Source organism: Misgurnus anguillicaudatus, chromosome 5 (genome assembly GCF_027580225.2).
Source record: "Misgurnus anguillicaudatus chromosome 5, ASM2758022v2, whole genome shotgun sequence".
Lineage (NCBI taxonomy): Eukaryota > Metazoa > Chordata > Actinopteri > Cypriniformes > Cobitidae > Misgurnus > Misgurnus anguillicaudatus.
In genome coordinates, this window is record NC_073341.2 from 17,261,564 (window position 1) to 17,286,541 (window position 24,978).

The 24,978-nt window shown below is 36.3% G+C and overlaps 1 protein-coding gene across 1 annotated transcript in view; it reads right to left on the reverse strand.

Moving 5' to 3' along the window:
• Positions 1-18,887: 18,887 nt before the first annotated feature.
• glt1d1 (glycosyltransferase 1 domain containing 1) overlaps positions 18,888-24,978 on the reverse strand; it is a 34,924-nt gene continuing 28,833 nt past the window's right edge. Inside the window, exons 11-12 of the mRNA XM_055167357.2 lie at positions 23,016-23,114; positions 18,888-19,968 (exon numbers count right to left, since the gene is read on the reverse strand). Coding sequence (XP_055023332.2) covers positions 19,822-19,968; positions 23,016-23,114 — 246 coding nt within the window. The 3' untranslated portion in view covers positions 18,888-19,821. The remainder of the gene's footprint in view (positions 19,969-23,015; positions 23,115-24,978) is intronic.

Consider the following 24,978-nt stretch of genomic DNA (forward strand, 5'->3'; position numbering starts at 1 on the left):
GACTCAACATGTCCTGAACATATTCTTAAGTTAATCTTAGGCCTACAAGGTGCTTATATTAAGAGAATTCAGAATTCCCTAGAAACATTCATGATAGATGTGTGTATGGAACGATTACACAATTATGTGCCTATTATTATTGTTATTATTATTATTATTATTATTATTATTATTATATGGGCTACCATGCCCATACCTAAATCTATTGTAGCAATATTTTACTATCACGTTTATTGATACACCCTATGAGATGCATTACCAAATTTTACTTTAACATGTTCTGTTATTTTTTTTTACATGCATACATGAATGTTATTTAACACTTTCTGGTTTTTATTTTCTTTTATTTTCACATGACCAAATACATGCATACCTGAATGTTAATACCTGAAGGTTATTTTTACATTTTCTGGGTTTTATTTTTATACAATCTATAATATGCATACCTGAAGATCATTTTAACAATTTCTGGGTTTTGTTTCCATACAATCTATAATATGCATACTTGAAGGTTATTTTAACACTTTCTTGGTTTTATTTTCATACAATCTGTAACATGCATACCTCAAGGTTATTTTAACATTTCATTTTCTGGGTTTTATTTTTATAATATGCATACCTCAATGTGATGTTTTTATTGCTTTAACCTGATCTTTGCATCCTCTCCTTCAATATCCAGAGACCAAGTACCTTTGAATTCAGCTAAACTCCAAGTACAACAGTGGGAAAGAATGATGGTAATGTTATAGATCAGAGGTATTCGACCCTATCGTACCACTTGCCCATTTTCACATCAAGTTATCATGTGTAATGTTTTATTTTATTTTATTTTATTTATGGTTTGCCCTAACTATCATGTTATAGTGTTACCAAGCCTATTGATATTGGTCAGTGTTCAATCAATGAATGGTCCTTAAGGTGTGCAGGTGTTTCACACAGTGATGTATTGTCAATGTCAATACCCCCACCCGATGACGTCTGAATTCACCGTTCAGAGGTGACAACTTTCTTCAAAGAGACAGAACGTCTAAGAACAGGTGGTTTCCGTGAAAGAATGGGACATTCATCGAACGAAGCACACAGGCCTTGGTTGACACACTGAACTTGAACACTATGAACACTACAGGGATTGGACACCACCGAGATGTATGTTGATCTCATCGGGACTGTTATGTCTCTCCGACTTGATCAAAATGGGCGGAGCTGTAAGAGCTGAATGGTGGTGCCAAACCCTGACAAAAGGTATTTCCTGAAGCCAGCAACAAATGGCTGAATCCACAGGAAACCGCTTCCTAATTCCTTGTTGAATTATCATCTGAAACCCTCCACAAAGAATTCACATCTACCCCGAAACCTTCCTCAAAGAATTCACATCTACCCCCCCAAGACAGTTACCCCATGGTGTGGGACAGAGTCACACCCGACCACACTTTCTTGTCCCCCTCTCCTCATGTTTTATAAAAGCAATACATTCTACATGTACAAAGAATGTGAAACTGGTTTTGTTTGGTGTTATATGAAGTGCTTTAATGCAAGTGGTACATTTGGGTTTATTAATATGACAACAGGATTCAATGTTAATCTGTGACAATAAATAAGTAAACTTTACCTAATGTTGGGAGACAACTCCTAACTTAGACATGTTGACCAATCACCCACTGTATGTATATTAGGCTACACCCCTGATTTTACAACAACCAATCAGTACCAAACTCCTATATGCTTTGTTCTCTGGTTATTTAAGGAGATATGTAGAAGACTCAGACGGGACTTTCGATATCTAGAAATGCACCCCCATGATGCTGTATCTTTGATACAGCATCATGTTTCTTTTTATTTTATTTTGAGGAATCTGTAACCAGATCTTCATCTCCTTACCAGGTATGCAATGGTTTTTCGTTTGTTTCATATTTGAATTGGAATGTAAATTGGCTTCTGAATTATGTGCTACCTACCTGGTTAATAAATTGTTACATTTGCATTCATTCTAATTTGCTCTGTATCATTGACTCTTCTAAGTTATAATAAGTATTATCCTTTGTCACCATAAATCTATAACCGGGGTGTAAATTCATGCTAATTGTCTATACCGTTGAACTAGAGGTTCAGCCATTACTTTACTATATGTGGACTATCAGATGATAAGTCAGGACCTCTGATCAGTATCTCTACTATAATCATAGTTTGGAGTTCTGTATTAAGTTGGATATAGTTGGCTGGGTTGCATAATATTTTCTAATGATAATTAAGGGCACGCCAGCATGGGGCAGTTGCTTCAACCATTTCCTCTGGTTACACGGATAGACTAATTATTTAACCCTAACTAAGTTAAGGGGATAATTGTAATGATTATTCGAGGGCTATATAAGTCAGGACCTCTGGTGTGGTTAAGTTTAATTATTTAACCATAACTAAGTTGAGGGTAATTGTAATGATTATTCGGGGGCTATATAAGTCAGGACCTCTGGTGTGGTTGAGTTTTATGTTTCAGAATCCGCACAACGGCCGGTGTGGGCTGATATGATATTGGTAATCGAATGAATGAGTTCAATGTTAACATGAGTAAATAGAATAATCAAATGTTTATCCAAATTCTATATTTATATCAATTTGATTCATATTACAATACGTTTTATATCTTTGGAGTCAGGTGTAAAGTTGCGTAACGTTAATTTGTCTTTATAAGCGCCGGAAAAGACCGAACGCGCTATAACCCTTCGTTTGGATTCCGTCGTTGGGCCAAACGGATGGATGGGGTCATATTTGTTCCCCTTACAATACCAAGTGTAAACGTGATGTGTCTCTCTCGTCCACTTTTGATCCAATCGACAAAAACACATCTTAATACAGGGCTCCAGACTGCCACCAAATGGTGGCATTTTGCCACCAAAATTTGAGAGTGTGTGTGCCACTGAATTTTACATCCAGTCACACATGTGCGACCAGTAAATCTGACCTTTTTTTGTGATGTGACCCTGAATTTAAAACAGCACATTGTACTTTCTGTATCTATCATCAAAGTATTTATTAGTAATACAGTGTATTACTTATAGTCTGGTAGGAAGGGGGGGTTCACCTGCACCCGAAAGGTATATTTTTTTAACCTAGTTTTTTGTAATCCTTAAGGTGTCTAGAAAAGGAAAACAAGAAAAACAACATATTGATTCAGCAATATATCTTATAAATTAGCCATAGAGATTCCCTAAGCTGGTCAGCAGTTAGTTATAAAATACCTATAGTTAGGTCGTAATTAATCTGTATAATCAAAATACATTATTTTATTAAACTATACAATCCAGTTATCTAGTTAACATATTGTAATGAGATGAGTGACATGGCTAGACATACTTTAATACTTTGTTTCTAGACTTCTATTAAGTTTTCTCGACGTGGGCACCATTCTTACCTCTCTCTCTATCTCTCATCTCTACAGTATCCTGCGCGAATGCGCGTTCTTGAGGTTCTGAGTGAGACGCGGAGCTGCGTCTGAGCACATGGTGACAAAAACGATCAACGCGTCGTTTAAATGAGCGGTAAAAGCTCGGTTTTGTCGTGGGTTCCTTGCACGCACGAGTGTGAAGCTTATGAATGAAAGCACGTCAGTGGGCTTGTTCGGCTTCATGCGGCGCCGCAACGATCGACAGCCGGGTGACGTCAAACTACCGCGAGAGTGATCCGCGAAATCAAACGGAGAAGTTTGCTTTTAAATCGCTCTCGCGGAACTTTGACGTCATCCGGCTGCTGGTTCTTGTGGCGCTGCATGAGGTCGAACAAGCCTATTCCCTTCTCATCAGTTCACACGCACCAGCGCAGCGCGTACACTGGCGCGGAGCAGAGCGAGACCTTAATGGATTTTAAACCCTGCATATGTATCCGAGTCCTGATCGGGAGGTAACGTCCGATTCCGATCGAGTCTGAAACCACGTGATCGGGGCCGATTTCCGATCACGTGATCGGATCGGGACATCCCTAGTTTCCTCTCACATTTCAGCCTAAAGGCTCATTATGCAGCTCATTATGTGAGTCTTTTGTTTGCTAGCTGTCAATTAATCCTTCTCGCATACGGCCCCTCTAAACAAATAGTATCTTACAATTTCTAAATCAATCTATTGTTTTATGTGAATGAGTAGGCAGAATGATTTACACATCATTTTAAAGAAAAAACTCAGGACTACTAGATCCTGTTTAGAAAAGTCTTGTTAAAACATGTTTAGTATGGGTTTTGTGAACTTATATCAGTGACTTTAAAATGTTGCTTTTTTTAAAACCACGCATAAACATTATTCTCTCAAAAATACAAACATGTACATACATGTTAAAGGTGTCACGATTTCGATTTTAAATCAAAATCGATCGAAATTAAGTCACAACCTCGAATTTCGAATTAAAAAAATGGGATCGTCGATGCCCCCATGTCACGTCTGGTCGGCTTCCCAAGCTGGGGAAAACTCTCTGAGGTGCCTTTAAAAACACTGGTTCAGTGTCTGGAATGCGATTTATATTTTAAACACCAAGGATGTATTGCTACAAATGCATATCATAATCAGGATTACTACCTAGTGATCTGACTTCGGACAGATCGCAGCTCTCTGCACGTGCACGAGAGTTATAGAGGCGCCAAGATGCAACAGGTTATATTTTAAACAAAAAGGATAGTTTGCTTCAGCTTGCATAAAACTAAACAAATACATAAGGATTACTACTTTAGTTTATGTTTAGACTTCGGACAGATGCGATAGCGTGTGCACGTGAGACAGAGAGAAGTGCAGCTGCTTATAACGTGCTGGATTTATTTCAGATGCTAGGAGTCCAAGACGCGCGCATTAAGTCCATGTGGGTGCAAGAAGGAATCCACTCTTCACAAGCTTTCTCGAGCAGTGAAGCCCACAAACCCCCATGCGAGGAAAAGCACGGAATGTGCATGTTAATGTGAAACTATAATAATAATAATAAATAATAATGGCCTATCATTTTTTGTCTTAAGAAAAATGTAAAAACCGAGAATCGAATCAATTTGTGACCTTAGAATCGAAAATGTAGTCAAATCGAGGATTTGGAGAATCGTGACACCCCTAGTAAACACGCATGTGATTTAATGTGTTTGAACAGCCACAAGCCATCTTTCCGCCCATTTATGTAATCTGATGTACTGAGATCAATGTTTTACATCTTTTCTGACCTCTAGAATGAACACATGGTGTACAGCACTATTTTTAGCCTTTCATTGATAAAACTAAAGTGGCTGATCTGCGTGTCTTTCGTTTTATTTTACAAGCGTTCACCAATATAAGAGAAAGCTCTTACATATACACATACAAAACATTGTGTAACATGCTTACTTAAAACACAAGCATTGGACTCTGACATATTAGTTTGCTTCCATTTAAACCCATCATTACTCCCGCTCATGTTTAAATGACAGAAGAGGGACTCGTCCACAGACCATTCCCTCAGTAATCTGGAGAGAAGCGGTCGAAAATGGACAAAGAGAGACAGACTTAAATACTGTAAGAGCTGAATGGTGGTGCCAAACCCTGACAAAAGGTATTTCCTGAAGCCAGCAACAAATGGCTGAATCCACAGGAAACCGCTTCCTAATTCCTTGTTGAATTATCATCTGAAACCCTCCACAAAGAATTCACATCTACCCCGAAACCTTCCTCAAAGAATTCACATCTACCCCCCCAAGACAGTTACCCCATGGTGTGGGACAGAGTCACACCCGACCACACTTTCTTGTCCCCCTCTCCTCATGTTTTATAAAAGCAATACATTCTACATGTACAAAGAATGTGAAACTGGTTTTGTTTGGTGTTATATGAAGTGCTTTAATGCAAGTGGTACATTTGGGTTTATTAATATGACAACAGGATTCAATGTTAATCTGTGACAATAAATAAGTAAACTTTACCTAATGTTGGGAGACAACTCCTAACTTAGACATGTTGACCAATCACCCACTGTATGTATATTAGGCTACACCCCTGATTTTACAACAACCGATCAGTACCAAACTCCTATATGCTTTGTTCTCTGGTTATTTAGGGAGATATGTAGAAGACTCAGACGGGACTTTCGATATCTAGAAATGCACCCCCATGATGCTGTATCTTTGATACAGCATCATGTTTCTTTTTATTTTATTTTGAGGAATCTGTAACCAGATCTTCATCTCCTTACCAGGTATGCAATGGTTTTTCGTTTGTTTCATATTTGAATTGGAATGTAAATTGGCTTCTGAATTATGTGCTACCTACCTGGTTAATAAATTGTTACATTTGCATTCATTCTAATTTGCTCTGTATCATTGACTCTTCTAAGTTACAATAAGTATTATCCTTTGTCACCATAAATCTATAACCGGGGTGTAAATTCATGCTAATTGTCTATACCGTTGAACTAGAGGTTCAGCCATTACTTTACTATATGTGGACTATCAGATGATAAGTCAGGACCTCTGATCAGTATCTCTACTATAATCATAGTTTTGAGTTCTGTATTAAGTTGGATATAGTTGGCTGGGTTGCATAATATTTTCTAATGATAATTAAGGGCACGCCAGCATGGGGCAGTTGCTTCAACCATTTCCTCTGGTTACACGGATAGACTAATTATTTAACCCTAACTAAGTTAAGGGGATAATTGTAATGATTATTCGAGGGCTATATAAGTCAGGACCTCTGGTGTGGTTAAGTTTAATTATTTAACCATAACTAAGTTGAGGGTAATTGTAATGATTATTCGGGGGCTATATAAGTCAGGACCTCTGGTGTGGTTGAGTTTTATGTTTCAGAATCCGCACAACGGCCGGTGTGGGCTGATATGATATTGGTAATCGAATGAATGAGTTCAATGTTAACATGAGTAAATAGAATAATCAAATGTTTATCCAAATTCTATATTTATATCAATTTGATTCATATTACAATACGTTTTATATCTTTGGAGTCAGGTGTAAAGTTGCGTAACGTTAATTTGTCTTTATAAGCGCCGGAAAAGACCGAACGCGCTATAACCCTTCGTTTGGATTCCGTCGTTGGGCCAAACGGATGGATGGGGTCATATTTGTTCCCCTTACAATACCAAGTGTAAACGTGATGTGTCTCTCTCGTCCACTTTTGATCCAATCGACAAAAACACATCTTAATACAGGGCTCCAGACTGCCACCAAATGGTGGCATTTTGCCACCAAAATTTGAGAGTGTGCCACTGAATTTTACATCCAGTCACACATGTGCGACCAGTAAATCTGACCTTTTTTTGTGATGTGACCCTGAATTTAAAACAGCACATTGTACTTTCTGTATCTATCATCAAAGTATTTATTAGTAATACAGTGTATTACTTATAGTCTGGTAGGAAGGGGGGGTTCACCTGCACCCGAAAGGTATATTTTTTTAACCTAGTTTTTTGTAATCCTTAAGGTGTCTAGAAAAGGAATTTTGATGTTCCCCATGCAAATTATTGTCCCATGTGTGATTTTTTTGTATCATCTTTTGTGACCGTGCTTGATATTCGGCTGTGAAAAATGTAAACTTTAAATCTACATAGAATCCGAACAATACATCCTACAGACACAATCCACCCCATTTTCTCTTAATCTTTGCATAAGGAATTGATAGATATGAGGATTTTCATGATTAGATGATGTATGGTGCATTAAAACTCAAATAAACACAAATAATTAAAAAAAATCTGTGACCTTGGATCAGTGGAACTTCTCCCCTATGGACCCTATTGATATATGTTTTCTAACTTTTGTATTTTTACAGTCTTTAGGATGTCTAAGAAGCAAATGTTGATGATCCCTACTTAAAATATTGTCACATGTTGGTCCAACTGAACATTTCCATAATAAGGAATTACTATTCAAACCGTTATTTTGGTATTATATTTATAGAAACAAAAGAGAAAACCACTCATATAGTCAAATATGTGTATATATAGGGTATAACAAATCCACATTAGAATAAACTGAAATAGAAAAAAGTGATTTTAATCAAAGGTCAAAAGGTCAAGGGCAATGAAGTCTATTCATCATACAGCAGGGCTGTTTCTCAATATGCGTTCTTCAGCAATCTTGCGTCCTCGTGTTCTCGCTCTACATCATCATTAACTGTCAAAGTTCAATTCCCAAGAACACAAGTATAGAGGACGCATGAAAATACTCGGATGTGTTCTTGATATCGAGGATGTATCGAGTGCAGACTTGCGCGCTGAAATCACTTTACGCCCCAGAAGTCATTGCGGCATAACAATGGCGGAGGTCAGGTGACCAACAGGAAGATGGCACACATCTCAATTCTCATAAGTGCGTTCTGTGTTCTCGCGACCTTCTGAGTTCGTTCTTCCGAGGTCGCCTGGCAAGTTCAATCTCCACAAGGACGCAAGTCCGTTCTTTGCGTTCTTGGAATTGAGAAACAGCCCAGGTCTTCATAATCGATCTCTTGCTCCTCGTCGTCTTCATCATCTCCATCCATCTCCTCGACTGTTTCCTCCAGCAAGCCAGTGAGTGAAGTGGGGAGGATAGGTCCACAAGACCACACTGGTTCCAGAGTACCCTCTTCAGTCTTTTCCCAGCCTCGGCCAGGATCATGGGGCTTGGGACACCAGAATATCGGTGTGGCTGCTCTCTTGTAGATGGCCAGACGGTGGTTGACACAGTTGATGTGCGGGACCAGGTTGTCTCTGCAGGGCGGGAGCCCAGACAGATCCACCTTGGATCTGGTGGTAAGCGTCTCATCCTCTCCAATCATTCTTTTCAGCATGATTTTGAATGTGAAATGAACTGCTTTGCCAAGCTGAAAGTTGGTTAGGAGAACTGTTTGAAGAGTTTTGCAAAAGTGACCTATGTATTGAGAAATGTGTCCTAGCATCTGTAAAAAACTGTTATTGCCATTACATGCTACAGAATATCTGCCTTGAAAAAACTCACTTGAAGGCTGCATGGTACTTAGATTACTCTGCAGCTTTTTCAGAGACCCAACCTTCCCTTTGCCTCTAAAGGTACTTGTAAAGCTTTCACTGTGAAGATGTAGAGGCCGAGTATTGTGCAGTAGTCTGCCCCCTTACATTCTGCCAGTTCGCTGACATTTAGGATCTGCCATTGCTTTTCGATCCCAATGTCGACGTAGATGGTCAGCGGGACGGATTGGGCGTGGTGTAGGAGGATGAAGAAAATGTCTGTGTCTGCAGTCCTCACCACAGCCACCTTGTGCCCCAGTTGAGCGGCATACAGCAAGTACAGAACAACCCGGTTGTCAGTCTCTTCCTGGGTTGAATCCAACTGAGGTATCTCACATAGTCCTTCTCACATGGCCATCAGTGTGGTCCTTCAGATGAGACGTTAAACCAAGGTCCTGACTCTCTCTGGTCATTAAAAATCCCAGGATGTCTTTCGAAAAAGAGTAGGAGTGTGCCCCTGCATCCTGGCCAAACTTGCCCGTTGGCCTACTAATCATCCCCCCATACTAATTGGCTATATTACTCTGTCTCCTTTCCAATAATAAGCTGGTGTGTGATGGGTGTTCTGGCGCAATATGGCTGCCATCGCATCATCCAGGTGGATGCTACACATTGGTGGTGGTTGAGGAGAATCCCCCTTTCATATGTAAATTGCTTTGAGTGCTGCCGGAAAGCGCTATATAAATGAAACTAATTATTATTATTCCTATTATTTGACACCATCATCTCTCTTGGATTTCTTTGTAGCAGGATTAAACTCTTCAGACTCACTATCATTTTCTTCCTTGTGTTTCTTTGACTTGGGCATGATTAGCAATGATCACCAACTAGCCAATTAGCTATTATAGTATAACAGTATTGACTTTATTTTTCCTTAATGTCTTTAAGGCAGCTTCAAACTTGGTAAAGAAGTATGTTTTTCAGACTCACCATCGATATCACTCTTCTCTTTTTTGAGGATGATTAGCATGCATCAATTGCAAAAAAAGAGAAGCTGGGAAGATGGGGCCAGCACTGATACAGGGTGGCACTGGATTACTCCAAACAGCTTTTTTTGTATTTTGTGCTTGCTAAGTCTGGACTTTCTGAAGGCCTTCAGAGTTATTAACTTTCGACCACACTTATTGCTCTAAGTTTCAAATTGATTCCAATCTAAATAAAAAACTTGGCACAATATTTTAATGTGGAATATGTTTATCAGACACCTGAAGCATTACAAATATATACCAGTTTGAAAAAGACATTATGTAAATGTTCTTTTTTGCTTTTTTTGGAAATCCAGGGAGGCAACCAATATAGCCAGAAAAGACATACACGTGACACTATTTCAGGTGTGGATCATCAACTTTGTTTATTAGACATCTTACAGACTGTAAAAATACAAAAGTTAGGAGACATATATCAATAGGGTCCATAGGGGAGGAGTTCCAGTGATCCAATGTCACAATTTTATTTAAATTTTTTTGTGTTTATTTGAGTTTTTATGCATTATACATCGTCTAATCATGACAATCCTCATATCTATCAATTCCTCGTGCAAAGACGAAGAGGAAATGGGGTGGATTGTGTCTGTAGAATGTATTGTACAGATTCTATGTTGATTTAAAGTTTTCCTTTTTCACAGCCGAAAATCAAGCACGGCCCCAAAAGATGATACAAAAAATCACACATGGGACAATAGTTTGCATGGGGAACATCAAAATTCCTTTTCTAGACACCTTAAGGATTACAAAAAACTAGGTTAAAAAAATATACCTTTCGGGTGCAGGTGAACCCCCCCTTCCTACCCTACTATTAGTATAAATGTGAATATTTGGTTAGCATGTTGATTTACGGTATGTGCCCCTAAATTTTCTGGTTGCGCCCTTAAAATTTTCAGTTGGGGGCCACTGTACTCCTAGTAAAAAAAGTTAGTCTGGAGCCCTGTAATACCACGTGTAACAGCCCCTAGGATATTTTTTCTCGAGTCAATGAAAAAGGAGTGTCAAAGCTACGTTTATGGTTGCTTTTTGTATGCAATTTAAAGTGGACATTTCATGAAAATCTGATTTTTTCCATGTTTAACATAAATCTGTGTGCTATGACGGATCACAGGAAAAGGACATTGCAAATTGTTCATTATTTTTCATTGCTTATGCTTTGTACTGGAAGCCATGTTAACCTTGTCATAACACGGCAACAGTAAGAGTTAAAACGCACTCCAAATGGGAGGGGGGGGGGGCTTGGAAGTAACATTCAGTTAGTTGTCATATAGAATTTCACCGCTAGATGGGAGTAGATCCTACACAGTGGAGCTTTAATGTTCATGTCTTGAAAAAAACATAACGGAGAAAATACATGGGACATACGCTCATGTTTTATACAAACTGGAGATATATATTTAGTTGTTCTCATAAAATATTCTAATGTAGAAATTAGCAATTAGCCAACACACTAATATCCAAAACTAATAATATTTACACAATGCGCTATACTCATCTCAAATTAGGTCATGTGTCCCTTCTTATTTTAAGATGCCATGATTTCTGATGATCTTTGTCCTGTGGAAATTTGTCAAATGATGCATTTTCTGTGTTTTGATGGCTAAATGACCTGCATCCCGGTACAAAACAATAGGTTTAAAGCGCACGCTCTGGACGTTTATCCCTCACAGCCTTGTTCTGGAATCAACATGGCGGCAGCATGAATAAGGCGTACAAGTGTCAATAATGTTAAGAGATAATGTTAAGAGTTTGAGGTGGCAACTGGTTATGTCCGATTTTGTGACACTTCTTAGTAGTGTTGTCAAAAATATCGATATTTCGATACAAATCGATAGTGAAAATTTAAAACGATTCCAATACTCTTGTCCCGCGGAATCGATACTTCGAGACGAGCTGCGCGTTGTTGTTTTTAACTCTGCAAACACCAGCTGTGCGTTCTCGCTCTCTTTTTCTTTTAAACGGGGCACACACACACAGTGCACGTGAATGAAGTGCCTCGCCTCCTCTCCTCATCTCGTTCGCTCTGGTTTAACAGTACATGAAAGCCAAGCAGTACTGCAGTGTGGAGGTTTTTTCGGATGCGAGTCAAATAAACATGGGAAGCCGAAGGACACAAGTGAAGTAAACCAAATTTGCGTTGCTACAGAGCCGCGTGCTAACGCCGCTAGCAAAGCACTGAAGGACCGGCACGCCGACGAGCGATTGATAATCATCACCAAGTATTAATTCTAGACCAAATTGTTGTTGATATGCGTGTTGTCACTTATTTTGCTTGTAATTAATTACAGTTAACTGTAGTTAATACAATCGCCTCACAGTTATCAGACTTAGGAAATTCAGACAGGATTTTAGCTGACAAGAAAATACTTTTACTGTGGTAAAAAGTAAATGAACCCAGATACTGTTGTGCTTTAAGTTCACAAAAACATGTCATTAACCGTCATGTCGTTCAGTGAGGTTTATTTTCACATTTGCACTATAATCTGTTTACCATATAAATGATAATGTATTAGCTCATTAACAAACAAAAAGCAATACATTTGTTTAAGTACTTGTTTATCTTTTTTTACTATGCTAATGCTTACTAGAGAAAAACTGAGATAATGCTGCTAAAACTATTCTTTTTTTATATTGAATGCCATTGCTCTTATTTTTTATATTTTGATATATTTCATATTTTGCTTAAATGTTTAATAAATCTACTGTTCATATGTTCATTTATTAGTGAGTTATATGATTAGAATGTTTTCCCGTTTTTAAAAAAGCACAGCAATGACATTTGAAAGTTATTCTCCCTTTTCAGGAAAAGCATCGGTATCGGAATCGAATCTCTTGACATGGTGTCATATCGAAACAATAATTTAGGTATCGTGAACTTTTAAGTCAATATGACTAAGCACAATAAACAAATCTAGTTTTAATGTAAGTTAGACATTACAAATCAGAGGCAAATTAATACTTATTAACATTTCGGTTCAAATAAGTTAATTTGTAATAACGTTTAACAACTGGCATAAAAACTTACCTGCACTCTGCGCCTAAAACAAATAGTTAAAAACAATGCAGTGACTGAGGCGACCTCCGGGCTTTTTCGAATTATGTTGATTGAACCTGCAAGTCAACACGAGAAAGCACAAATCAACAAATTTTCCATGAACAAACAGTCTAAAAACTATAAAATAAATCGTCTATGATAAAATCATAGTTTCTTAAAACAATTTGAACAAACACTGTGGTGAAATAGCGCGAGGAAGGTCCAAATTCCGAATAGGGAATGTGGAGTTGACGTCACGCTGTGTTGGATTATGTGTAATCCGCCATCTTTGCAGGCACGCGTCCTAACCCGCTGTATTTGAGTTAATGTATTGGAGGTTGTTTTTGTATTTTCTGTCGAGATTTTAATAAACTTCGATATGTTTGGTCAGTACTGCTCGATCAAGCAAGTCACGCGATCGTTCAGGGAGGAAACTGAACAACGGAATACGTTTTTCCAGCTTTTATTCGTGGAAAAAACAAAGGAAGCCGGTGCAGGAGCTGACGAAAAGACGCCGGATCGCGTGGTTTGCATGCTGTAATCAGGAGAAAAACGTTTACTTCTCAAAAAAAAATCAGCGAGAGTGTGTTCGCTGCATTTTCAGTCATTCAGTAATTTGTGATTAATAAAAGCAGAACCACTTAAATTGTCTTGTTTTTATGCTAACACTGTCAAACTAACTTGCAAATGTAAGTTATTGATTGATTCATTCATTCATTCATTTCTGATCACCCTAAACACATGAGTTATAAAAATAAATATTTAGACAATTTTGACGATTGTAACACATATTTTTTATTAAATGCAACTGCTCAAACCCACTGCTTGTGACTCTTTAAATAACAACGTTAGCTAAATATTTAGCATTTTGTTTGTTTTAATAACTTGGCCAAAACAGAAGTGCCATCTTTTGAACATGTGTTAATTCATCGCGCAGAATACAACGGAGAAATTATTTTATAGAATCATTAAGGTACGTAGGTATTAACACATTGTCAGTAAATAGCTGGTTTGCCAACCATAAGACTTCAAAAGAAGAAGTGTCACTTTACTATAAGCTTGAAGGGATTTATAGCTCTTAAACTCCTGCAAAGTGTAAATAAAGTCCTGCAAAAACAAGGTAATTGACCAGATATGTAAGCGGAGGTCCGTAATCCAGTCTTGGGCTGCTAAATCATGGATCTATGTTGTTTATTTGTCCAAATAAAGTTTTTTGGCAGTAGCATTTAGTTTCTCCCGATAGGGTCCCTTCTCTTGTTCTTTCAACTTCTCGATATCTTCCGTTTTTCTTCAAATTTACCTAGTTTTAGCTTAACATGCCCAGAATTAAATGGCATAGCGGTCGTCGGTGCCTCTAAACATGGCGCCCACGTCCCATAATGCAACACTGCGGTGACGTACATTAACATTCCCTATAGTACTTAAAAGGGAGACATTAAAAATTACAGACAAAGTAATAGCTGTTTCTATACCCGTTTAAAATAAACAGTTATTTTTTATTAACTGGCATAAAAACTTACCAGGACCATGCGCCTCGCACTCTGTTAACTAACATACACATGTTACAGGCGGTGACAGAGACGACATTCCGGTTTTGTCCGGTTTGGTAATGATAAAATCAAGCTTTGCCAATCAACTTAATTGAACCTGCGAGTCAACACAATAAACAAATCTTCCATGTACAAAAACAGTCTAAAATTCTAAAGATATTCTGTGATAAAACAATGGGTAATTCACCAGAAAATCAAGGTTTCTTAAAACAATTTACAGAAAACACTGCGGTGAAATGGCGCGAAGTCAGTCAGGAAGGTTCAAATTGCGAATTGTAATTAAACGGGAGACATTAAAAATCACAGACATTGTTGTTTGTTTACCCATTTCGTTTCAAACTGACAGTTACTTTTTTATTAACGTTTAATAACCGACATAAAAACTTACCTGGCATGCGGCTTGCACACTGATGCACTCTATTAACTACACGTAAGTTACATGCGGTGACTGACGTGGCATCCGGTTTTGTTCGACTTCATGGGGCGCTTCAAGAACCGACAGCCGGATGACGTCAAAGTTCCGCGAGAGCGATTTAAAAGCAGACTCCTCCGTATGATTTCGCGAATTGCTCTCGCGGTACTTTGACGTCATCCGGCTGTCGTTTCATGCGGCGCTGCATGAAGTCAAACAAGCCTATAGAATCAATCAGAAGGCTGCAGCCTCCGGAGGTCGCATTTGCAGGTTGCATACGTCATCAAGACTGTCTTATTTCAGAATATAAACAATTATAAAGGTGACAAATATTCTAAGTTAATTGTAAATTGTTGTTATATTCTTGTCTTGCAAATGTAATGCTCAGTTAACTTAAATAAACCAGGCTTGATGACATATGCAGCCTGCATATGCGACCTCCGGAGGCTGCAGCATTCGGATTGAGAAATGGGCAATAAACCTGCGAGTCAACACGAGCTAACACAATCAGCGAATCTTCTATTTACAAGAATATAATTAGGCTGGGCATAGATTAATCTAGATTAGTCTCATACAAAAAATAAAAGTAATTTTTTGCATAATATATGAGTTTGTGCTGTGTGTAAATAGTATATTTAAAGCGTAACTAAACCCCTGGTCAGAGCCTGACTCCACCCACTGCCAATATTTGAAAAATGCAAGAAAATGGGCACTGGGCAGATCCCAACGGAGATAGAGGGGACGAACTAAGATCGTACCAAGTGTGTGGTGAGCTTGAACCTGCTTAAGTCACGAGTTACAACATCCAATAGGAAAATTCAACTGCAGTAGCCACATTTCAACCTGAAGAGGGCAGCACTCAGACGTTTTTACACCATATATTATAGTATTGAAACATTTTATATCCAAATGTCAAAAAACTTACTAAAATCAATGAACAGCACTAATATTACATCATTCTTACAGATCATTAACTAAAAAATGTTGGTTTAGGGTTTAGTTACTCTTTAAACACACACACATACATATATACATTTAAGAAATGTATTACTTTAATAATTTTTATTTATATATAACATAGAATATATAAAAATATAAATAAAAATATATACACATGTAAATGTTTCTTAAATACATGAATGTATGTGTATTTATATATACATAATAATTACACACAGCACAAACTCATATGTCATGCAAAAAATTACTTTTATTTTGTATGAGATTAATCTAGATTAATCTATGTCATGCAAAAATTACTTTTATTTTGTATGAGATTAATCTAGATTAATCTATACCCGGCACTAAATATAATCCCAAAATATGCTTATTAATCAAATAAATGTAATTACCATGAAATTACAGATTTGTGAACCAAATACGCAACATACACACATATATACACACACACACACACACACACACACACACACACACACACACACACACACACACACACACACACACACACACACACACACAATGTTACATTTACTCTGTACTCACTTTATTTTCCACGTCAACCAGTGCAGCGTCGTTGCGTCCATTTGTCATCTTCTGGCTGTAAAGGACTTCCACTTCCGGACGCATAAAGCGCTCACCCAAGCGGCCTTATGTTTGTTCTTATCAATTTTAATGGATGGGAAGCCGACTGACCCTTTTCCCAAGAAATGGTTTGACTAGCATTATGATGTTCCGGTAAAGAAGCCACACCAGATTGGAAAGGTTGATAATTTCAGATTAGGCCACAATAAGCTAAATATTAGGTCTTCACTTAGAATTATTTAAAAACTTGGAATAACATGATATATTTAGTGTCAATATTTTTCAAATTTTCATGTTCTTACCTCAACTAAGACAAATTAATAAATGTTTATTTTTTTCAATGCGTGCACTTCATCTTTGCACAGCTTGTTATGAATGTGTTAGCATTTAGCCTAGGACCATTCATTCCTTAGGATCCAACCAGGGATGAATTTATAAGCCACCAAACGCTTCCATGTTTTCCCTATTTAAAGACTGTTACATGAGTAGTTACACCAGTAAGTATGGTGACAAAAAATAAAATGTGATGATTTTTGTAAGCGGATAAAGTATTAATCAGTGTGGTTTTGAAAACATCACTTTAGTTTGCTGAACTTAATGAATGTAATTTTGAACACTTCACTTTAATTTGCTGAACTTAATCAATGTAGTTTTGAAAACTTCACTTTAGTTAACTTTACTTAATCAATGTAATTTTGAACACTTCATTTTAGTTTGCTGAACTTAATCAATGTAATTTTGAAAACTTCACTTTAGCTAACTTTACTTAATCAATGTCGTTTAGAAAACTTTACTTAAGTTACCTTTACTTAATCAATGTAGTTTTAAAAACTTCACTTTAATTAACTTTACTTAATGTAGTTTTGAAAACTTCATTTAAGTTTGCTGAACTTAATCAATGTAATTTTGAAAACTTCAATTTAGTTAACTTTACTTAATCAATGTAGTTTGTAAAACTTTAGTTTGCTGAACTTAATCAATGTTGTTTTGAAAACTTCATATTTAGTTAACTTTATTTAATCATTGTAGTTTGTAAAACTTCACTTTAATTAACTTAACTTAATCAATGTAGTTTTGAAAACTTCACTTTAGTTAACTTTACTTAATCAATGTAGTTTTGAAAACTATACTTTAGTTTGCTGAACTTAATTTATGTAATTTTAAAACTTCACTTCAGTTTGCTGAACTTAAATCAGGAGTTTACCCAACTTACTGAAATTAGTTCATATTACTTAATAATTTGTCAGCTACACTTTTCAAAGTTAGTAAAATAAACAAAAAAACTGTAGTTGTTAGAACTTGCATTTTTCAGTTAAAACAACAGTTATACTTGTTTATTTGTCCTGAAAGTTGAATGAACTTAAAATGTATTGTCAAGTGAACAATTAAAACAATTTAGTTATGTCCACATAAAAAAATAAGTTGAGAAAACTTAATCACAAAAATATTTTTTACAGTGTAGGCGCATATTTCTAACACGCTCATTAAATAACAAAAGCACTATTGCACAATAGACTTTAGACCAGGTTTTAGCTGGTCAATGGCGTAGTCTATTTTAGTTGCCTCAAAATGGCAATGCAATAATGGGTGCAAATGCATTTGCTGTTTAAACAACGTGGTGCTAAATGAGAAAATGATAATTGCGAAAAAGACACTTGCGTCATGCATTGCGCCGGGTGTAAGATGAGCCCTTAATGTCCATCCATATTAATGTTTCACTCTTTTTTAATAAGATACAAACCGTACACAAAATATGTACACAAATTTAAAAAACAAAACAATTTTTAGAACTAAATGTCTTCTTCGGGCATCAGTCAGTATTTAGTGTGACCTCTCTTGGCATTAAACAAATCATGCAATTGAGGTGTTTTTACAATTTTTTTTGTTATGCTTTTAACACATCATGTGTCATTTTAATACATTATGTGTCATTTTGTGTTGATTTTGTGTTAAAATAAAACACAAGTTGTGTTAAAAGTAACACAAAATGTGTTGTTCCAATAATAACACGGAGATGTGTGGGTTCTGGGACAACACATTTATGTTGTTTTAACACATCCGTTCTGTGTTGTTGTTTTTTTTTTTTTGAGGAATCTAAAGTCCTGACATCATTCAATTATAAATTTCAAATGGGGATTTAATTCCATTTAGGATTAGGATATCCTGCAGTTGCCTGCTCTAGCTCAAGTGTAAGGGTAGTTTAGCTTGACACTTCAGCATTTATACAGTTTTTAATACTACATACACTTTTCCTGTATTTTTTGGTTGCATTCTAATAGAGAGACTGAGAAATAATTATATATAATGATCACTATACAATTGCAACAACAACAAATCTAACGGTGACCTAAGACTTTTGCACAGTACTGTATGTCTGTGGTGTAAACATGCAGGATGTGTTACAGTTTTATACACACTTTTATTACTTTTAAAATGCTCAGTATGGGCAATAACAACAGTGAGAACAAATAAAAATAGTGTTTGTATACAAAAGTTTACATTTCATTGCATTGTGCCATATATAAAATTAAAACAAATGGAGATACAGTCATTCTTGCTAAAGACATTTTTGCTTAAGATGTAAAGACAAAGTCTTAGCTAGCATTTTACAGAATAAATATTTATAGATTTTAGCCAAACCTTGAAACAAACGTATCTCTTGACCTCAATCCCTACACAAAAAAAAAAAACATTCCAGGTTGAAAAATGATACAATTTCTTCAAGCAGAACAAACCAACATGTGTATATTAAAAATTATTTGTACAGCAAATAAAATTAAAAGTTCCCTTATTTAGGCTTTTATAATAGTAATAATCTGTTTTCACAGATTTTGAGGTTCAGCCAACAAACGGTCAATAATGACAAATACCAGCTGTATTTACAGTATATAATAACATTAAAAGACTTAATTAAAAGTACCACTTTTGGCAAATAAATCACTGGACATAAAATTGATCCTGGTGTTTATGTAACCAGTGGTGCTTCCCTTTGTACTGTACTTCTGATCTGGCCTTATAAATATCATTGATAATATCCTACTCATTTACCATTCTTAAATATTTACTTTTTACTAGAGTAAATTTACAGTAACAGTTTTGTCCCTTTCATTACTGGTGCAATATAAATAAACTTACACAACCACTTTCCCTGTTTATCCGAATCAGAGACAAACGTCGTCATTGTCTTGGCAGTCTTGGTTAAGGTTTGCATTTCCAGCTTAAATGCAGTTGTCCACTCATAATCTCTACTAAGATAACTCAGATCTCATTCTCAAGTGTAGCAAAGACAGTTGAATAAAAAGACCTGAGACAAACATTCATCCCATCGTGCTGTCAATGAAGAGACTCCACTAGCTGTTGATAGGTGATTCTCTCCTTCATGAGGTTGTGATATGTTTTAATGTAATTCTTTCCATTTCTCACCATTCTTTCCTGGAGCTCTCGATCATTCAGAAGTTGTTTAGACATGCTTACAAATTCCTGTGGAAACAAGAACATTGAACTGTGTTTTAACCTCTTTCTTTAAATTTCCTGTTGCCCATTACACAAGATATATGGTTGTTTGATATTATTACATTTAGGCAAATGCAATCTACTTAATGATATCCTAGATTTTACTATTATCAAACATACATCCCAGAAGTTGAGGACAATAGCATATGGCTTCATATTTATACTTTTACATCTTCAACTGCAGCTCAACTACATATACTGTACACGATCATATTGTATAGGGTTAGGGGTTAACCCAGTGGTAATCAACACATATAAACATGGTTATTACAAAACACTATGGCTAATTTTGTAAAGGCTATGACATCAGACAGCTTTGTTTACTAATTTATTATGAGAGTCTTGATTTATGATTTGTACCAATGTGATGCTAAAACACTTACAAAAGTGTGTAAATAGGTGTTGAATTATGCTTTTAGGTATATTAAACATTTTTAAGTGCTTTATGCAATTAAAGTGGTTTGATTTCTTAATGACACAAATGGAAGTCTACGGTCACTGTCTATTAAAATAACATTAAAACCATAAAAAATCTATGAATCTATAAATAGCTTAAACAGCTTTGATCTTTACCCTTGATGTAATTTTATTCTAAACCAATTTATACATTTTTAACACAGAGTCCCATGTGTGATTTTGACTCCTTCTAAACTGACTTAAAACACCGTCAGCTGCCAGGCTTTACATTAATGTGATAGACAGCCTATCAGGCTCTCTTTCAGCTCAGCGGAATAACAAAAACCTGAAGAAAAAGTCATGTGAAGCAGCCTTTGTGTCATATAAAAGTGTTGCCCACAACATGGGGCTTCTGACCGCGATACAGTACAACATTATGATGAAACCCGAGTGTAAATGGTGGGTTGTGAATGGGCTGTAAAAGTTGCTAATACTCTACTAACATAAAATAATACCAAGATGACATCAGTAAGATTTTATTTTGCTGCTCTTTTAAATAAGTAGTTTCCTTTAAATAAAATTATTTTAACTGTAATCAAAATTCTAATGTCCGTTTATTTACTTATTATAAGTAATAAGTAGTTTAATGCATGTAATAATTTCCTACATTAGTTGTGTGAACCACACAACTACAGTAGTCATCAGAGTTTGATCTTTTAAGCTTTCACAAGTGGATCTTTGGATTTTGCATGATTAAAGAGCCCTAAAGCTTTAATTTAACCACTTATAAAGCCAGAGGTCAAGGCTTAGCACAGCACACACATGCATGTCTATAAGCTTTAAAGTCATCAGATAAAACTTAAGGTTAAGGAAAAATCCATTTATGCTGATTTATTTTGTCACAAACAAACAGGATTGGTTACTTGACTTTTTTGTAACTCAGTGGTAGTTTACTGTATCAATACTGTAGGTTTTCATCTCTACAAATTCTCTATCTGAGTTTTGTACAAATCATTGTGTTCATTCAGCCAAAGCAATTGAACTGAAGTATATTATACAGCTACATTAATGTTACTGCTTTTAATGCCTATGATGAGTTGAACTTAAATGGATGGTGAAAAATTGTTCAGTGGAGCAGAATGGTTTATGGATAGAAGTTCTGCTCTCTGACCTCTTTAGCTGACATTGAATGTCAATTAATCGGTTTACCAAGAACCTAAACTGCACTTTCGGGTACATAAAGGAACGAAAGTTGTCTTTGGGGCAGTACCTTTTCAAAAAGTACACTACCTAAAGGTTACATTCTGTATTCATGAATATCAGTCATGTGACCTTTTACGTCATTCCAGTTGCCTGCCGCCATCTTGCGTACCTACAGAGTACCAGTAGGCTACTGACAAGCATTGGCTAGCTTGCTACGATTTACGGATTTCTTATCTTTTAATGTCTATGATTCTTATGGATACGGTAAATGGCTACGAAAGACAACATTTCGCACCTCGACTGTCATGAAAAGAAATGCTCGTTTAACAAAAATATCTTGGTTAGGGTGTGATGCCTACTTGATCTGTGATGCGTTCTTCCAGCCACTGTCTGCTGCTACCGAACTACCACTATTTTACAACATAAGAAGGCACGACACAACATGAAACTTTGCTTGAAGTATCACCTGGATCTCTACACATAAACTCGAGCATTGAGAAGATTGTTTGTGAGTTTACTAAAAGGAAAGGTTTTGAACGGCTGACTTTGGCTGTTGTGGTGTCCGCTCGCCATCTTTGCCAGACATAAAGAATCGATTTCCAAATGCGAATCTTATATGAGGCTCCTTTTTCAACTAGAAGGTCAATAGGAGATATCCATCTTTACTCTCCTCCCTCCTTAACGTCGATACCTCTTGACTGGCAAGATGGCGGCGAGCTCACACCTAAACAACCAAAGTCAGTTGTGCAAAACCTTCTTTTTAGTAAAATCTGTGTAAACAAACAATGTTCTAAATTCTGGAGTAAATGTGTAGAGACACAGGTGATACTTCGAACAAAGTATCATGTTGTGTTGAGCCTACTTAGTGTTGTAAAAATTGCGATTTTGATGCTCACAACATATTGAAGGTATAGCTTCTAGTTCTTTTGTGACCACTTCAGGTACTCAAAATGGCGGAAGACAAGTTTGAAATGTGAATGACGTCAGCTGATATTCATGAATAAGGACCTTTTTAAAGGTACCATCCCAGTTACAACTTTTGTACGTTTTTTCAGATTGTGCGGGTATAGCTTAAGGCACCAGCACATAGAGGACTTGATATAAAGTGTAACTTCACATCAAACTTAGAATCTCTTTTAACTTTTACATTGAGGTAATTTGACACACTGTTTCCTACAGTTACAATTCCTGTATCCTAAATTCATAAAAATTTCTTCATTAATACTTAATGCTTACTGATAATGAAAATTCCTCTTCCTGAAAGTGTCATATTGCAGGTATAAACAAATGAATATGGAAGTTAAATAAGATTTAAATGGAAATCTCTTTACAAACGTTTATGAAAAGCATTGTGATATGATTTCAATCTAAAGATTTAAACTCTTTCTAATAAATCAAACATTTTAAAACCTTACCTGAGGGGTGGAGTACAGCAGACCTGTGACCTCATGCTTTATTATTGCAGTGTTTCCTGGAATATCCCTCGCTAAAACAGGCAAACCTAAATCCATTGCCTAAAGACACCAGATTGAAATACATTAACATTATTGGACTTCTGGACATTTACATTTATTCATTTGGCAGAGGCTTTATTCAAAGTGATTTTGGTGAATTTAAGGTATTTATTTTATCAACATGCATTTTCTCTGGGATTTGAACCTGGGATCTTAGCATTACAAGTGCTCCAGTTTATTAAAAAGCAAGGACATTTTTTGAACTTTTGAAACACACTGCTTTACTTTAAAAGCTTTGGTCCTTTCTAGGAATCATTTTAATCTAGTTCATATATGTGGGGTATAGTAAAAAAGATATGTGGATCTATTAGGGAAATGACTATAACAGCTATTTAGCACTTTAATCCCACTGTGGTTTAAACTAATCTGGTCAGCCTGAACACAGATTTACTAGATCTGCATCTGTCTATATTCAATGGCAGTATTGTGGCTATGATATCATTACCAATAATCAGAGGTGTCAAGTAACGAAGTACAAATACTTCGTTACCGTACTTAAGTAGATATTTTGGGTATCTATACTTTACTTGAGTAATAATTTTTCAGACGACTTTTTACTTCTACTCCTTACATTTTCACGCAATTATCTGTACTTTCTACTCCTTACATTTCAAAAATCGCCTCGTTACTTCTTTTAATTTCTGCTTGTTTTCTTTTTTTACATTCCGGCTTGTCAGCGTAAACCTATCTTGATAAATTGCATCATCTGGATGAATGCGATTGTGGTTGGATGAGAAGTATAAACATACACCATACCGACACCCTATTGGTTTGTACGCAATCCCCGCCGTACGCAATCCCCGCCCCCCCAGCTGACTGCAGATGATCAAAAGTTTGTTTGATAGCGCTGCAAAGATAAACATAAAAGAACCGCGAGAGCGATTAGAAAGCATGCAGAGTGTCTCCCCTCGCGATGCTTTGATATCATCCGCCATCCGTTTGTACAGTAACAGAACGCGGCATTCTGCCTTCAAATGGAAAGTACGAAATAAAACTCGCGGATCACTTTCAGGTCAGTTCACATTCACAAGCCTGTGTAAATATATAGCTGGCTGCTGACACCAATCCATCTGTGTGATTTAAATAGCATAACAATGCACCAATTTATATCATGTAACTTCAGTTGTTCAACTTAAATGACATTGTGCTGCGTTGCGTTTTGAAACATGGCAAAGATATCTATGCCAAAGACATTGTTGTTTTGTAATAACTGCCCTAAATTTTATTTGCATTAACAAAACCTACTTAGCTAAATGTTTGAGTGTTAAATCAATCAAACACATAACCATACATACCAACGTTTGCTTTTGTTAATAGACATCAGCTGTTTCCTTAAACCTGACTTTTAATTTACTTACAAGAAAGACAGTCTTCAAAATTACTTGGATTTATACTGACATGTAAGATCAGCTTTGTCACATTAGATTAAGCTGAAGTCCATTAGCTACACTGGGACAGATGCAGAAATATAGGCTTTAATATATAATTGCATATGTGTGTAATTGTAGTTAGTGTTGCTGTCAAAATACAATTATAAATGATAACAATAGCATATTTCTATCCTCACACATACTATAGTTTGTTGTTTTTTAACTAAAGAGGGCACCACTGTAAAAGTTTGGCCAGCAGCGGCCCTGCTCTGAAGTTTGACTTTTTGCACCATTACAATACTTAATATTTATATATAATGCTCAGTAGTACACATATAAGGTTCTTTAATGCAGTGGTATACAAACCATTTTTTTTGTGGCCTCCCTTGTGTACAGTGGATTCCTTCGCAGCCCCCCCCCCCCCAAAGAAAATGTATGACATAAAACATTCTAAAACATAAAATTTGAATTAAACAAAACATATTAAATTATAC